This window comes from Podarcis cretensis (assembly GCF_951804945.1).
Source record: "Podarcis cretensis genome assembly, chromosome: 1".
Lineage (NCBI taxonomy): Eukaryota > Metazoa > Chordata > Lepidosauria > Squamata > Lacertidae > Podarcis > Podarcis cretensis.
This window is the reverse complement of record NC_137170.1, coordinates 72,569,103-72,585,174: the sequence shown is the minus strand read 5'-3', so window position 1 is coordinate 72,585,174 and position 16,072 is coordinate 72,569,103. Positions and strand designations below refer to the sequence as shown.

Below are 16,072 nucleotides of genomic sequence, written 5' to 3'. Positions count from 1 at the left end.
CTGCACCCAGAAGCTTGGGGCGCGCTGAGCTCCGCACGCCCCAAGCTTCGGGATTAGCGCAGCGCTCCGCTAGCCGTGGGAAAGCCGCGCGGCTCTCCCACAGCTAATGGAGACCTTGCTGGCAGCCAGAAGCTTGGGGCGCGCTGAGCTCCGCACGCCCCAAGCTTCGGGATTAGCGCAGTGCTCCGCTAGCCTTGGGAGAGCCACGCGAAGTTGTGCGGTTTTCCCAAGGCTAGCGGAGACCTTGCCGGCACCCAGAAGCTTGGGGCGCGCTGAGCTCCACACGCCCCAAGCTTCAGGATTAGCGCAGAGCACCTGGGGGGGGAAATAATTTTTTCCCCTTTATTTCCCCCCCAAAAAACTAGGTGCATACTATGGACCGGTGCGTCCTATGGGGCGAAAAATACGGTAAGTATGGCTAAAGTTGTGGCAAACTAGATAAGAATATTTGCACACAATTTTCATATCTGTTTGAAGTCAAGTTCACTATTTCAACACATCTGGAATATTTACTCTCATTGCAAGTCCATTTTTTGGGGGGGGGAATGAAACAAATATAAATTATAGGTGTAATTTATAATCCCACCTGATTTTTGACTCTGATGTTCTGTAGCAGATTCAGATAATGAGGCTGCAACAGACTTGAATATCTGTCGTCCGCAACTTAAGAAAAATAAAGCAGTTATTTCTAATTTCTATTAACTATTTCTGAATACTTTTCTTAAGTCTTGTGTACACAAACATCCATTAAACCACTGATAGAATATCACTGAAGCAGCTTGTATACAGTGTTCACAATCATGCAATTTTAGCTGTATCCAAGAAGAAGGCTTCGAGGTCCAAGACTCTTTACTACTATTTTTTTTCCAAGTGTCAGCGCCCCACACAGATTCACAGATAGTATATAGGTACAAATGTCTACAAAACAGGAAGTTTCATAAAGAGCAGTCATGCAATCTTTTCTCTTACAGCTAGCTGCTAATATATAGGATCATCATGATGGAAAGATTATTTAAGCAGGAGGAAAAACAGCCCCAAAATGCAAAATATTGAGAGCGGGGAGAGCACAACTCAAGTATTCAGATAAAAGAGTACTTAAGAAGCAATTAGGAAATAATGGCCCCTCTCAGTCTTCTACCAAAGAAATATCCAAGACAGAATATGATAAGAAATTTTATTCTGATGTTGGTATTCACACACATGAATCACTGATTAAATAAAAAGAGAGCATTACCTACTACATGTATAATGTGAAGATGTTCTAAGTTGTTGCTGATAATCTGAAGGACTAACTGTGTATCCCACAGATTTATGCATATTAACGGTTGACTTAGTAAGGAAATCAGCAGTATCAGGAAATTCTACAGGTGACCGGTGGTACACACTTGACAGAAATCCATTACTTGATGAGGCCACAGGACTTAGATTTGGAGAAGTTCCTAAAGGAAACAGAGGCATAAAATGTTGGAAGTCATAAATATATCTTAAAGTGCAGCTTGTGCATATTTAAGAACAGTGCCTTAAATTTTCCAGAAAATAAAAGATGACAGACAAAAATGAAAATGTATCTTATCTCATAGCTCTTGCAAATAACAGAATCACACATACACTGGAAGTAATATGCTGCAAAATCTCTCCGTTGGCTATTGCTTAACAAAAAAACTTAGATTCTCTTCTTATATGGGTGAAGCAGATGTCTATGAGAAGCCCAAATGCAGGACACGTTTCCTGCTTCTAATCACCAGCAACTGGTATTCAAAGCCTTATCCTCCATGAATCAGACTACCGTAATTCACCTTTAAAGCTGCTCAAGCTGGTGGCCATCACATCTTGCGGTAAAAAAGTTTGTAGCTGAATTGTGCACTGTGTAAAATAGCATGTATTTAGTCTGCACTGCATCTTCTGACATTCATTCAATAACCCCTGGTTCTAGTACAGTAAGAGAGAAAACTTACACCAGGCATAATTTATACACCTCTATCATGTCTTCTCTTACTAGCCCTTCTTGCTAAACTAAAAAAGCACAAACACTGCAACCTTCTTTCTTAGATGGATTACTCCAGTTCCTTGATAATTTTGATTGCAGTTTTCTGCACCTTTTCCAGCTCTACAATATAATTTTTGAGGAGTGGTAACCAGAACGGTAAGCAGAATTTCAACTTTGGCTGCTCTATTGATTTGTAGTTGCTTGCTACACAACGTGGGCCTGGTATGCAATTGGTAACATAGGTTTCTGGATAACTGTCATTTGTAATATGCAGGACAGATATTATACAAGTGAGACCTTCAACAAAATGTTGCAGTGTGAAGTCTTCTTGTTCAGAGTTCCAGCCAATCGGCCATGCCCTTTTCTCTAGTACTACATTCCTCTCCCCACTCTCATCCAATGTTTTGCCCTCTCACCTTCCCAACACAATCAGCATTCCATGTTGACTGCTAATTCCTAACTTTGTTGTTGGAGGGGCTGTTTTCCCATTCACGGTATTTTGCATACTTCTGCAAACCTTGGGGTTTTACCAAACATGCGGATACCTCCCTCTTGTTCATGAGCAGTGACATTTGGCTACACAAGAATGGGCACTTGAATAATTTTATCTATTGATATTTATTTATTAAATTTCTATACCACTCTTCATCTGAGGATCACAAGGCGGTTTATAATATTATGAGTTTGCTATTAGTTTAGATGATGATATCCAGTGTCTCCAAGTCATTTGTAAAACATGTAATATCATATATGAACAAGCAACTAGGTAGATGCTTAATGATAGCATGCTTATGAAAATCTTAACAAAATGAAATAATCTTATGTGAGATATATAGTGCTGTTATTTTTAAAAAATCAAATTGCTCCAGATACACTTTCACAAATTATCTGTCACAAAATATAAATAATTCTAAAGTAGTAATATGCTTTCATCCTACCAGCTCGTCTGGAGCCTGTATTATGAGTCAGGGTCACTGAAGATGATCTTTGTTTTGGTATTGTCAACAGGTTCATGTTGAAAGGCCCATTTGGATAAGATCCTTGGCTAATTCAAAACAGAAGAAAGTATTATTATACTCAATAAAAGGTAGGTACACATATTTTAATCTTCTAATTAAAATGTAAACAATCAAAGCAAAATTAGAGTTAAATGCACCCTGTGAACAAGAATCTCTAGGTGCAAGTACATAATCAACAGCTATAATAAAGAGCACTTAAAATTAGGAAGCCTTCAAAAAATTAGTGATCTTAACCTGCATAAGTCTTCTTTAAAAACATACTTAAAATTTTGAACAGAAAGATTGCCAAGTATCTAAGATGGCAATCACATAAACCTGAAATGTCAGATACATTGAAAACATTGTCATCCAGCTCTCCAGAGTTACCAGGAGTGATACTCTGGTAAAAGAATGCTCCAACTAGAATAAAGTTTTATTATCCTTTATCTAAAGGATTTAACATGAGCAACACCAGAACTTAATGCCACTTTTAGCAGGTCATCCCAGAAAAATGTGAAATACAGTGGTGCCTCGCAAGACGAAATTAATCCGTTCCGCGAGTCTCTTCGACTTGCGGTTTTTTCGTATTGCGAAGCACAGCTATTAGCGGCTTAGCGGCTATTAACGGCTTAGCAGCTTAGTGGCTATTAACGGCTTAGCGGCTTTAAGAAAAAGGAAACAAACTTGCAAGAACTTGCAAGACGTTTCGTCTTGCGAAGCAAGCCCATAGGGAAATTCGTCTTGCGGAACGACTCAAAAAAAGGGAAAACTCTTTCGTCTAGCGAGTTTTTCGTTTTGCGAGGCATTCGTCTTGCGGGGCACCACTGTATGACATTAACATATTTGCATCAGCTTCCTCCTGCTAAAGAAGATTATTTTAATCTGCAGTAGCACTCTTTCAGAAAAGAAATGGGCAGAACAGTCCAAACACCTGATCTACTGTTTTGGAAGGAGTTTAGATGGAGCAGAAATGTCATTGAGAGTACTCAGTGGAAACCCCAAGATGGAACACTTTGGGGAAAGGGCTGGCACAGCATCTACTGGACCCTGAGTCAGCCCTGCTACCTACATGATGGCAACAGGCCTAATCCAGTAAATGGCTATTTCCCCCCTCCCATTTCAACCCTGCACCTTCCTCCCTGGTCAATGCTAGCAGTGCTGCTGTGGATGTGGCACTCCATCAAGCCCCTCCAGTGCCAACCAGGGTTTAGAACTACAGTCTAAATTGTTCTTTCAGTTGAAAAATCTTGTGAATAGGTCATTCCACTGCATATTTAGCAAGATCTTGATCAATGCTATTGGTGCTTTATTCAAATGTAATGCTACATAGCATTAAGGAAATATACTTTTAATTTCTATGCTCAGTACTTTTCACCTTTGATAACTGACTATAAACTGACACTTATGTTGCTAAAGCATGCCACCTGCTGTTTGAAAGCTTGAAGATACATACACAGCACAATATTTAATATCCATGATGTCTAATCCCGGAAGCATTTAGAGCCTGCTATTTTATTTTCTAGGTGGAGAAAGCAATTTTTAAATACATTTTGCATAAACCTCAAACAGCAATTTCCTTCCCTTATTTTTTTTATTTATAAAAATATTTATAGACCATCCCTCATATAAAATACCAGGGTGGTGTAGAACAAAATTTGTAAGTGCAAAAAACAAAACAAAACAAAAAACCATAAAAATAATACAGAATGATCAATGAAGAAAAGAACTTCTCCTATACAGTATATTTGGTTCTCAAGGTTAGGAACAAATTATTATCTGCTGTAATATTTGAAAAAAGTGTAAAAACTGATCTAGTTACTAACTACAATACCAAACAAGCAGAAAACCAATAAATCTGTGATGATTAATAAACATAGAGCAGTGTGTTATTGTCAGCCACTTCTGTTATATTACTTTCCTATGTTTCAGCCCAAGAGAGAGATGGATGGGTGGATCTTCTTTCACTATCTCATAAATGGTGATTATACAGAATGTTACAATTTATCTTTCATCGTAATTTCCTTTAGAATCTTAAGTTCAGAATTAGAGGTTGTCATCAAATATTAACTGCATATCCAAGTGCCATACTTCAAATATCCTGGATGAACAAAGCTATACAAGCATACTTTATTAGTTTTAAACATTTGATTGCAGCACTTACGGAAGATTAATTCAATTCAAAATATTTTATCTGAAAAACATCTTGTCTGTCCTTCTTCCGATCCCAACTCAACTTTTAATTTCAGCACTTAAAAAATACCTCATAATACTGTGAATTCTATAGTGATAAAATATTTACCTTGAAGAATTATACTCATGATGCAATCTTTTGCCATTATTGCGTTCCCACCTAGAAGATGGTTCCATGGGCAGTGAGACCAAAGTTCCTGAACTCCGCCTTAACTGTGGTGTTGGTAAGCTATTTCGGCTATTTAGCCCCTGTTGAACAAGTTGATAAAGTTTACATTTTTCTGATAAAATAGCTCTCTTCCATACTTCTGTGGTAATATACACTTTTACTAAATATAAGTATTGCTCAGTTTAAATTAAGTGTATTAAGCTATATTATAACCGGCTGAACTGATTTAACTTTAAACAGCTATATAGAAAAATAACAGCTGAATCCTTGATAAGTGTCTAGCTCTTTTGTACCATTTGTATTGCTACCTATGTTTCCTGAAGGAACGGTTCGCAATAATAATAATAATTCTATAGTATAATGAACTTTTGGTAGTGTAGCCTCTGACACTGCTTGGCTGAGCTGGAAGAATACATAATATTGTTCAGTGTCTCAATAAATTAATTTTTTTGTAACCTAGCATCTAAAAAGAATAGAAATTTGTCAGGTTGGATAGAATTAACTATAATTCACACTAGAAGAATAGGAAAATTACCATATGGGGGAAATTGCACTTAGAGGTATTCTGATATATATATATTGACCTTATGCAGTTTACGGTCCCCTCTTTCAGATGAGTCTTCCATTTCTGGACAGGGATAAAAGCCCGGAAAGGGGGTAAACATGTTAGCCTTTGGCCTGCATGAGCCTGCAAAAGCGCTTATCAAGCTATTGATGTTTCGGAGGGAAGAAATCACATGTGGAGGAAGGACTGGATCATTCAGAAGGTCAGTCATCATGTTGCGAGTCTCATTTAGTACAGAAAAATCAACTCCGGTTCCACTGCAAGCATTCTAGAACAGAGAATCATGCTGTTAGCTATCAACAACAAAAGGCTTTTGTTATTGTAAGGTCAATTTATCAAAATATTAAAAGAAATTGAGATGTGAATTTCAGTAAGATGCACATTAAACTGAATAATAATGCTCATCTAGGTATTCAGTAATATTAAATTAATTAATACAGACCCTTTGATGTAAGGTCATTTATTTACAATTTAGCAGAAAAATAATTTCAAATTGTACCATTTATTCCTTTCTCCACACAGATTGAAGAAAGGGTGAATAACCTGCAGTTTCCATGCAATACATGCAGGCTTATTACTTAAAAGAGTTAACAAATCTCCTGCTGTTCTTTGTTGAAATAATACCAGACTCTGAGCCTTCTTTCCTTGGGGGCTCCCCAGCTGGTTCTTCCCAACATTCCTCTGAGTCCAACCAGTTTGTGACAAGGGGGTACTACCTCTAGCACTGAACTGTCTGTGCAGTTCTACTTGGAGTCTCTCTTTCGCCTTTTCAAACTGAGTCTTTATGTCTAGGAGGAAAAAAAGAGCCCAAGCCTGATGCTTCCATAGTGTCTCTCTGGTGCAAAATTGCAGAACTGCATTACAGAGGGAGAGTGAAAGAGAAAGAACAGGAGCAGGCAAGCCAAGCACAACTGCCTCTACAAAGTCCATCAAGCCTAGAGTACAGCTTTCAGAAGTGCAGAATACAGAAGTGTTTCCTTCCTATTTCTGAAAAAGAAAGGGGTAGAAGAGAGGCAGCCCCACCACGTAGCCTTTCAAAAAGAGCCATTTTAAAGCCGGGCTCTATGCAGAAGGCAGAGTACATAGCGGTTTCACTTTCTGGAGGGGAAGGCTCAACCTCTCTAAATGCTATGACTGAGTTGGTTAGAGGGACAGAATACAGGAAGGAAACAGCTAGTATAGCAAACACAGAGTGGCTAGCTTGATTTGCATTCTTTCTCATCTCTTCTTCAATCTAATCCACACCACAGGTGGCTAGAATAAAGTCAGAAAAACACACTCAAATCCAGCCAGCCTTCAAGACAGCAGAGCAGAGATCATCTCCTTTCCAGAATAAAGAGAGGAAAGCCACAAATAACTATGGTAGCCAAAAGAGGTAGGGCTCCTCTTTTGTGTAAAAGAGGGAATTGGGGTGCATCAGGTGTTAGGGGAGAGGTAGTACCTCTGGTGGGGGACACATTATTCCTTCTGGGATAGTTTGTCCACCTTTGGTCCCTACTCTGCACTCAGCTCTCACCTGTGGCTCCTAAAACCTGCCAGAATGCAAAAGTAGCCACACCCTGGGAAATGGCTTTGAATGGCAGCTAAACCAGGTGAGAGGAGATTATGGTTCTCAAACCATCGGTGAGATAGGGGCTTCCCCTACATGCAAAGACAGGCTCCAGCAGATTGAGTGGACAAGACCAATAGTGGGTCCAATGGTCAAAAAGGCAGTTTCTGCATGTGCTGTAGAGGAAGAGAGGGGCAGATGAGACCCGGCAACCTGGGAAGAAAACCCATTTAGGAACAGGAAAACTTTGATCCTAAACCTCTGCTGCCTTGGGGGACACCTTTGGAAGAAATGGCTAAGGAGTAAACCCTGTCCAAATTCAGAATCCCTAAGACGGTTGGGTGGCACATTGTACACCCCATTCCAGCAATTCCTGCAGCCAAACTATTTCTTTTTTTCTTTTTTCTTTTTTGAGATTTTCAGTTAAACAGAAAACAAACCAAAACAAACAGTCAAAAACTAAAACAAACACTCTTAACAATCATTCTTTGGTACCATCATCTTATTTACATTGTGTTGGATCACGCCTTGACTTCCTTCCTATCCCGTTGCGGTTTTCTTGGTATACTTCTACTCTTACAATTTCTGTTCCAATTATGTACACGTCACAAGATTTATGTTAAGCCTACTGTAGTTTTTAAATTTCTACAATTACTTTCAATATATGTCACAAATTTACTCCATTCTTCAATAAACTTTGTACCTTCTATTTCTAAATGTCTTGCTTTCCTTTCCTTTGGACCACATCAACAAGGCCTTTCCGTCTGAGCAGCCCAGGACCTCCATACACACTGCCCAGGCTTGTGCCCAAGGGAGGTCACTTTGGTGCTGCTAACTCAGAGGTTTTACTTCACCCCCAGAGGCGCACTCCACTGTTTCTTGAGACAGATGGTTGCAAGAAGAGCACGAAGAGGGAATTTCAACATTTGTTCTGGGTTGTCCTTCCTCCTATTCCAGGGAGGGAGGAAGAATCAGCCCCATGCTCTAATCTGGGGGGGGGGTGAAATTATTTTAAGTAAAGTTCTACTCTGAAGGATGTATATTGGGATCCTCTCTCTCCCTTCTAAGAAGGCGAGTGTTCACAAAAATGAGTTGTCTGGCTGGTTGCCCAGAGGGAATTTTCATTCACCCCAGGCTCCCAGATGAATGGTTATTTGCTAGCCTGGTCTAAGGCTCTCCAACTCTCTATATTCCTTTTGTTGTTCATTATGTTCTCCTGGATGGAGAAGATGCAGATAGGACTCAATATTCCCTTTTTCTAATGTACGATTATGCCCATTGTAGGCCTGCCTATGTGCATCCCTACATGATCCTGAAACTACAAACTAATGATTGCCTTGACGTTTGCTTCTGGGGAAAACTAAAGATACAGACTGATTTTTCTTTTAAATCTTAGTACAGTACTAGTTCTGCCTCTTTAAACATTTTAAACATTACATAATTATTATGGTGAAACAGCTGGCCTACGTACATCACCTTAATGCCCTGCCTTATGAGTGTGGGATGACAGTTCTTAATTCAACTGTTCTTCAGGTCTCTGATCAGGATCAAAGGTTGCAGCCAAACCCTGGAATTAGGGACTAATTAACAAGTGAGTTTACCTTATTCTGGGCCTATAGTCTATAAATATTCACTCCCATCTTTGTGTTCGAAGCGGGGGAAAAGTAAAACGACACACCAGATATGTGCATGGATCTCTCAACACACACACACATGGGGTTGGAGACAATTTATTGGATCAGAGATGTGGTCCTGGGTGAGAGGAGTGTAATAACTTCTATAACATAACATATTTTATTCCTAGTACATTAATTCCTTGTGAGTTAAATGTAATATCTCTATTGGACAAATGCAAAGCCCACCTGCGTCAAATGTTGTGAGAGGCAAGAGAGCATTACCATCTCACACCAGACACTGAATGTAAATAGGCTAGGACAAACCCAGACCTGCCCTGGGAAGCCCAGACTTATCTGGCTATATATCATATACGAATAACCATTTCTAAATCAGTTTATGCCATCACATCTATTTCATAGCCAAGTTTCCTACAACATACAGCCAAGTCCTGTGTCAGGGGCCTTTAGTACAATTTGCAGAAGCTCTACTCTACTGCCAAGTTAGAAGAGAGACTTTGATTTCTGAGTCAAAACTCCTGGTTTCTTTGGCATGGATCTTATGCACCTCCTTAAAATATAGCTTACCTGCTTATTGCTTGGGCAAGTATATGACAAAAGAACTCTCCTGCTCTTTTTATTTGAATGCAAACCTATGCTGCTTTCAAGAAAAGCTGCACCTGCTGAAATCCTGCTCAGCAATTAGAGATGTAGGAACCCTGTTCTCTTTTGCATTTGGTAATCCTAGGGGAGATTATAACTTGAGGCTGGATGCTAGGCCTAGGTGAAAAAGGGAAGGACCAACACATTTTCTGGATTGTCAGAAATGTCTGCACATTCTGGAAGAGAGAGAGACTGTAACGGTCAATGTACTTAGAAGAATAATAACAGAAGAAAGAGATAAGAGAGTTTTATGATGAGTGCCTGGAAGAGTTGACATAAATAAATCACAAAAATGCTTCTACATGAAATAGCAGAGGTGAGAACAGATAAAATGAGAATGCAGAGCAAATTCAGAGATGCAGTTCAAGCAGCCTTGCCAGAGGAAGTGCAGGAACTATAGCAGTTCAGTTTAGAGGCTCCAGCTACACCTAATAACCAATGTGAAACTTTTGAAAGTCAGTGTAAAATCACTGTTTAGAGAATCACCACACCAGTTTCTTGGTTTGGATGGAGCAGTAAATTATGGCTTGCTCAATCCAGGAAGTTATTAATTAATTGGAACACATGAGGGGGGAGAGAGGGGAGGGGAGAGGTATGCTACCCAAAGACTTGATTGTGCAATATCATATACTGGTTATATTTAGATATACTGACCTGATAATGAGGTTTATACCACTGCTTTAAGTCCCAGTCCCAAAGGATCATCTGTAAGACAACAAAACAGGAAGTTATAAACAAACAATAAATATTTTGCAAATAGAACACTTGTTACTATCTATCTATTATTTATTTCAAAATGACTAGATTAACAGTATAGCATTCAGTTGCTGTAGTTACATTCCAATAAGCATACCAAGTGAAAAAGGAACTGTACGTAATGCACTTAAATCTGCTTAGCAGTTATTGAAACTTAATTATGTACTAGTAGCAGTATTATTATTCCTCTTCTTGTGAGTTTCCCTATTTAATGTGCCAAACCAAGCTTTCAAGTATCAGAATACAAATTGTAGCTATAATTAAGATACTTCTAACCCATCAAAAGATACAGGCCTCAATTTAGCAAGAGGCAATCACCTTAGGACACTTCCAAGAAGCTGCTGCATGAGGGGGGAAATCCCCTGCATCCTGCAGCCCTGGGAAGAGAATCCAAGCACTGTGCTCATAAAGTTCCCTCATCTATTTGCCCATACTGAAGGAAACAGTCCAGAATGTCTTCCTCAAACTGGATAAAGGAAAACTACCTAAATCGACGTACACAGCTCCTTTCAAACTTCTGCTGCATGGATTATTTGATTTCATATACCGGTAATACTTAATTACTTAAAATTCCAAACTATATTAAAAATTACAGTATAAATTGTTGACAAAAATGTCAACATTAGTGCACTTGGATTTTAAAAAAACATTTAGTGCTAATAATCACTAGTCAGGTGAAGAGAATATATCTCACTTTAAAATACAAGTCATTCCACTATGATTTAGCTTAGACAAGTTAAGATACGACTCAAAATCAAATGAAGGAAAACTCTAGTTGAATGTAACTGAACACTGGTGAGGGCTCATCATCATGCCTACCTAGTGGCAGTGAAGGCAGCAAATAAGGCATACTTTGCTGCCTCCAATGCATTCTCATTTGAGTTGTCCAACAGAGCCTTTCCAGGTATTGTGGAACCTTTTATAGTCTGGCCTGAAGGAGATGACAGAACAGATGGTAGCTCCCTGTGAGTTGTTTGCAAAGCTTTTTGAGGATCAAATTGCTTGCATCCACTGGGACCCTGACTCCACTGTTACAGCAGATGAATCTTGAGAGGTGCCCAGAGCACTGTCTAGTCCTGTTATGTTGGATGAGTTTCAATTAGTAAGGCTCAAGGATGTGTTCAGAAATATTCTTTTAACATTTTACAACATTCCACAAGGTGGCACTCAAATCTAAAATCTTAAGAGAAGCATTTTTTAATGCAGAGCAGCAGAGGCAAATTGCAGATTCAATGCACAGTACTGAGTATCATTCACTATTGTAACATTAGTAAAGGACCCCCCTAGACGGTTAAGTCCAGTCAAAGGCGACTATGGGGTTGCAGTGCTCATCTCGCTTTCAGGCCAAGAGACCCATCGTTTGTCCACAGACAGCTTTCCAGGTCATGTGGCCAGCATGACTAAACCACTTCTAGCGCAATGGAACACCGTGACGGAAACCAGAGCGCATGGAAACACTGTTTACCTTCCCGCCACAGTGGTACCTATTCATTTACTTGCACTGGTGTGCTTTTGAACTGCTAGGTAGGCAGGAGCTGGGACAGAGCAACAGGAGCTCACCCCATTGTGCTGATTCGAACCACCGACCTTCTGATCGGCAAGTCCAAGAGTCTGCCTTTGACTGTATGGAAAGCATTTTATTTTTTTAGGTTATAGATACTGAGCAAGATACAAATAGGTCCAGCAATGTTGCATGCCATTCAGCAAAATTTTTGCTCCTTCTACCTCCTTCATACAAACTAATAATATGGACTCCATGCCAATGAAGATTACATGGGAACAAAGCCCTGAGATATTTTGATGAAGGGTGGTATATAATTCTAATAAATAAAATAAATGAATAAAAGCAAGATCCCTTGTCACCATTATTGTTTGTTGGAATCCACACCAGAGGCATTAAGATCCAATCCACTTCATGTGGCAGCCCTGCAAAAGTCTTGCAGAAGAACGTTTAAAGAAAAGATGCTGAGGCTGCTGCTGACCTGAGTGAACTGAAATACTAACAGGCGGAGTAAAATGCAAACATGCATAGATTAATGAAATACAGGCTTTAAGCCATCAAGCTGACTTTGGAACCTTTTTCCCTAAGGAGAAAGGGTGGAAAGAAAGTGTGTTATGGAGAGCCAGTTTAACTTAACGTTGACCAGTGATTTTGCCTTCCATTGCTGGAGGATGCTACAACCCATTTGAGGACATCTCTCTGACATCAGTGAACTTCATTATCAAAGGCACTTGGTACAAGTGTGAAGTTGTAGCACTCTAGATCAGTGAAATGTCAGAGATGAGACCTCAGCTCTCTGTAAGGTCTTCCATGTGTGCTAGATTACTTGGGGAAAGGGGAAGGCTAGCAGCAACCACAAATAATGGGGACTCTCCCACAGACAATTTTTTTGGGGGAGGGGACACTGGGAGGCACACCCTGTTTGCACAAATGCAAACACTTGCACAAGGCATGCACTGACAGAACTTGTTAGTTGAATCCTGCCCTCTTTCCTCAACAGGACAATTTAAGACAATAAAATGGTCTGGGAGATAAAAGGGATGATAACAATTATATTATAAACTTCTTTAAACTAAAAAAATAAGCCTAAATGCCTACTTCTTACGTGCTACACAAAGGAGGCTGAGCTGGGCAGAGAGCAGAGCTCTGTCCCAGGTGTGGTGGTATCTCTGGAGCTCTACCCAAGAGGTAGATGGATTTCTCACTCTTAGGTCCTGGAATGCCTCTCTCAAGCAGTCAAGGTAAAGGTAAAGGGACCCCTGACGGTTAAGTCCAGTCATGAACGACTCTGGGGTTGCAGCACTCATCTTGCTTTACAGGCCAAGGGAGCCAGAGTTTGTCTGCTCCGCAGACAGTTTTTCTGGGTGATGTGGCCAGCAGGGCTAAGCCACTTCTGGCGCAACAGAACACCAACACCAGAGCAGTGCACGAAAACGCTGTTTACCTTCCCGCTGAAGCGGTACCTATTAATCTACTTGCACTTTTTGGCATGCTTTCGAACTGCTAGGTTGGCAGGAGCTGGAACTGAGCAACGGGAGCTCACCCAGTCGTGGGGATTCGAACTGCCAACCTTTTGATCGGCAACTCCAGGGCTCGGTTGTTTAGACCACAGCGCCACACGTGTACCACCAACTATTTCCCTATTTTGTTCTCCCTGATCTCTTAGCACACCAATTAGTAATCATTTGTTCCTAATTTAATTTGTATTCTCTTCTGAATTTCACTGGTGTAGGATATGTATTCTCAATGTTACAGAGGGTCTTTTAAAAAAAGATATAGTATATACGAGTAGTTATGTACGAGGAGACTTGTGACAGGGAAGAGAGGCAAAAACATTAGGGCTTGCTGATCAGGAGGTTGGCGGTTTGAATCCCCGTGATAGGGTGAGCTCCCGTTGCTCGGTTCCTGCTCCTGCCAACCTAGCAGTTTGAAAGCACATCAAAAGTGCAAGTAGATAAATAGGTACCGCTCCGGCGGGAAGGTAAACGGCATTTCCGTGCGCTGCTCTGGTTCGCCAGAAGCGGCTTAGTCATGCTGGCCACATGACCCGGAAGCTGTATGCCGGCTCCCTCGGCCAATAAAGCGAGATGAGCGCCGCAACCCCAGACTCAGTCACGACTGGACCTAATGGTCAGGGGTCTCTTTACTTTTTATGTATAGTTACTCAAAATGAAGGATGGGGGAAGAATTTGCTTTTTCCACTTTTCACAACAGTACAACCTAATCAGATGCTCCCAAGATTCCTTGAAGATTAGAATGCAACTCCTAGTTGGATGAAACACTTTTCTAGATTTTAACACAGTTTTGGTGCACACATAAATTTTTATTTTACATAAAATATACGCATAAAATGCCTATTTTTTTATTAATGCACTGAAAGCATATTTTATGTTAACAGTACAATCAAAATGCATACAATACAATTAAGGAACCCTTGAGTATTTACAAGAATGAAGTGTGACAGAATTAGGCTGCTCAGTTCATCCCTACTCAAAGGTGACATGTAGTTTAGGTGTGTTACCCAATAACTATAATTTCTCAAGGCTGCTGTCTACATACAACTAAATATTTGGAAATGGTTCGGATCTCCCATGAATGGAATCATCATGGTTTGTTGTTGTTGTTTAGTCATTTCGTTGTGTCCGACTCTTCGTGACCCAATGGACCAGAGCACACCAGGCACTGCTGTCTTTCACTGCCTCCCGCAGTTTGGTCAGACTCATGTTTGTAGCTTCGAGAACACTGTCCAACCATCTTGTCCTCTGTCATCCCCTTCTCCTTGTGCCCTCAATCTTTCCCAACATCAGGGTCTTTTCCAGGGAGTCTTCTCTTCTCATGAGGTGGCCAAAGTATTGGAGCCTCAGCTTCACAATCTGTCCTTCCAGTGAGCACTCAGGGCTAATTTCCTTAAGAATGGATGCGTTTGATCTTCTTGCAGTCCATAGGACTCTCAAGAGTCTCCTCCAGCACCATAATTCAAAAGCATCAATTCTTCGGCGATCAACCTTCTTTATGGTCCAGCTCTCACTTCCATACATCACTACTGGATCATCATGGTTACTCAACTGAAATACTCAACTGGAGATTTGATCAGCATTTGCTCCACTGAGATAAATCACATTCTAAATTAGAGTAAAAATGTCATCTAAAATATGGTATAGCTGACTTAAGTATGTTTGAAAATAGGTACTAAAACCAGAGACATGCAGTTATGGTGAATGTATTAGTAAAATAACAGATGGATCATATACATTTTTTCACAAATAAGGCAACACTTGCAAGATAAGCATAAGTTTGTAACATTAACAATGTGGAACCCTAATAATAACCTGATTGTTATTAGCAGATCAAATAAGCTAGCATTTTAATGTAAAAAGTATGGGCTATGAAAAACACAAATAAAAGTATTTTGCTACATTATTTTTTCCATCTTCAAGACTAGGAATAGTTTGGGTATTTTATTGATTAAAACATGATTTGTACTTGCTAGCAGCATCTGTTTGACACTGGTTAGGCACTAACTCAGTAAATAAATATTTCCATAGCAACTTAGCACAAAATTAACTAAACAAAGATACTAACACCATAGCAACTTGAAATCAGAAATCTTTTTCAACATACTTTTGAGAAGAAGAGAGGCAACAAGAAGATTGTTGTATTGTTACCCATAATTTTATGAAGACTTTCTACCTTTTAAGGACACAAAGCTTTTAAGCTACTATGAAATATTTCCTTCTCTAGCTTTTATAACATGCACAGTTGCAAAGGAAAAAGGCAGAGTGTTGGGTCTGACAGTTGTGCTGCCATTTCTGCAAAGCCAATTGGGCAATTCCAGAAACTGGCTAAAATTATTTTAATTGTCTGACCTATTGTAAGTAAGTAAGACTGGCTAGTGAACTGGTATTTTATGAACTGGAACACTGCTTCCATTTATTCTAGAAACAAAAGGCTGGGAATCAATAGCAAAGAAGTAGGATTGTTTTCAGATAAAGTTACCCTGAGATAGAGGAAATAAGCTCAAATGTGTCTATGATGGATTTTAGAAACGGTAATACTTTCATGCATTGTGTAGACAGGGAAA

The 16,072-nt window shown here is 39.8% G+C and overlaps 2 protein-coding genes across 2 annotated transcripts in view; one reads left to right on the top strand and one right to left on the bottom strand.

Moving 5' to 3' along the window:
- Window positions 1–16,072, top strand: part of PSMA1 (proteasome 20S subunit alpha 1) — a 395,447-nt gene that overhangs the window by 334,408 nt on the left and 44,967 nt on the right. The window lies entirely within an intron of this gene.
- PDE3B (phosphodiesterase 3B) overlaps window positions 1–16,072 on the bottom strand; it is a 54,601-nt gene that overhangs the window by 13,751 nt on the left and 24,778 nt on the right. Inside the window, exons 2-7 of the mRNA XM_079965972.1 lie at window positions 10,389–10,439; window positions 5,929–6,177; window positions 5,285–5,424; window positions 2,926–3,032; window positions 1,235–1,439; window positions 587–663 (exon numbers count right to left, since the gene is read on the bottom strand). Coding sequence (XP_079822098.1) covers window positions 587–663; window positions 1,235–1,439; window positions 2,926–3,032; window positions 5,285–5,424; window positions 5,929–6,177; window positions 10,389–10,439 — 829 coding nt within the window. The remainder of the gene's footprint in view (window positions 1–586; window positions 664–1,234; window positions 1,440–2,925; window positions 3,033–5,284; window positions 5,425–5,928; window positions 6,178–10,388; window positions 10,440–16,072) is intronic.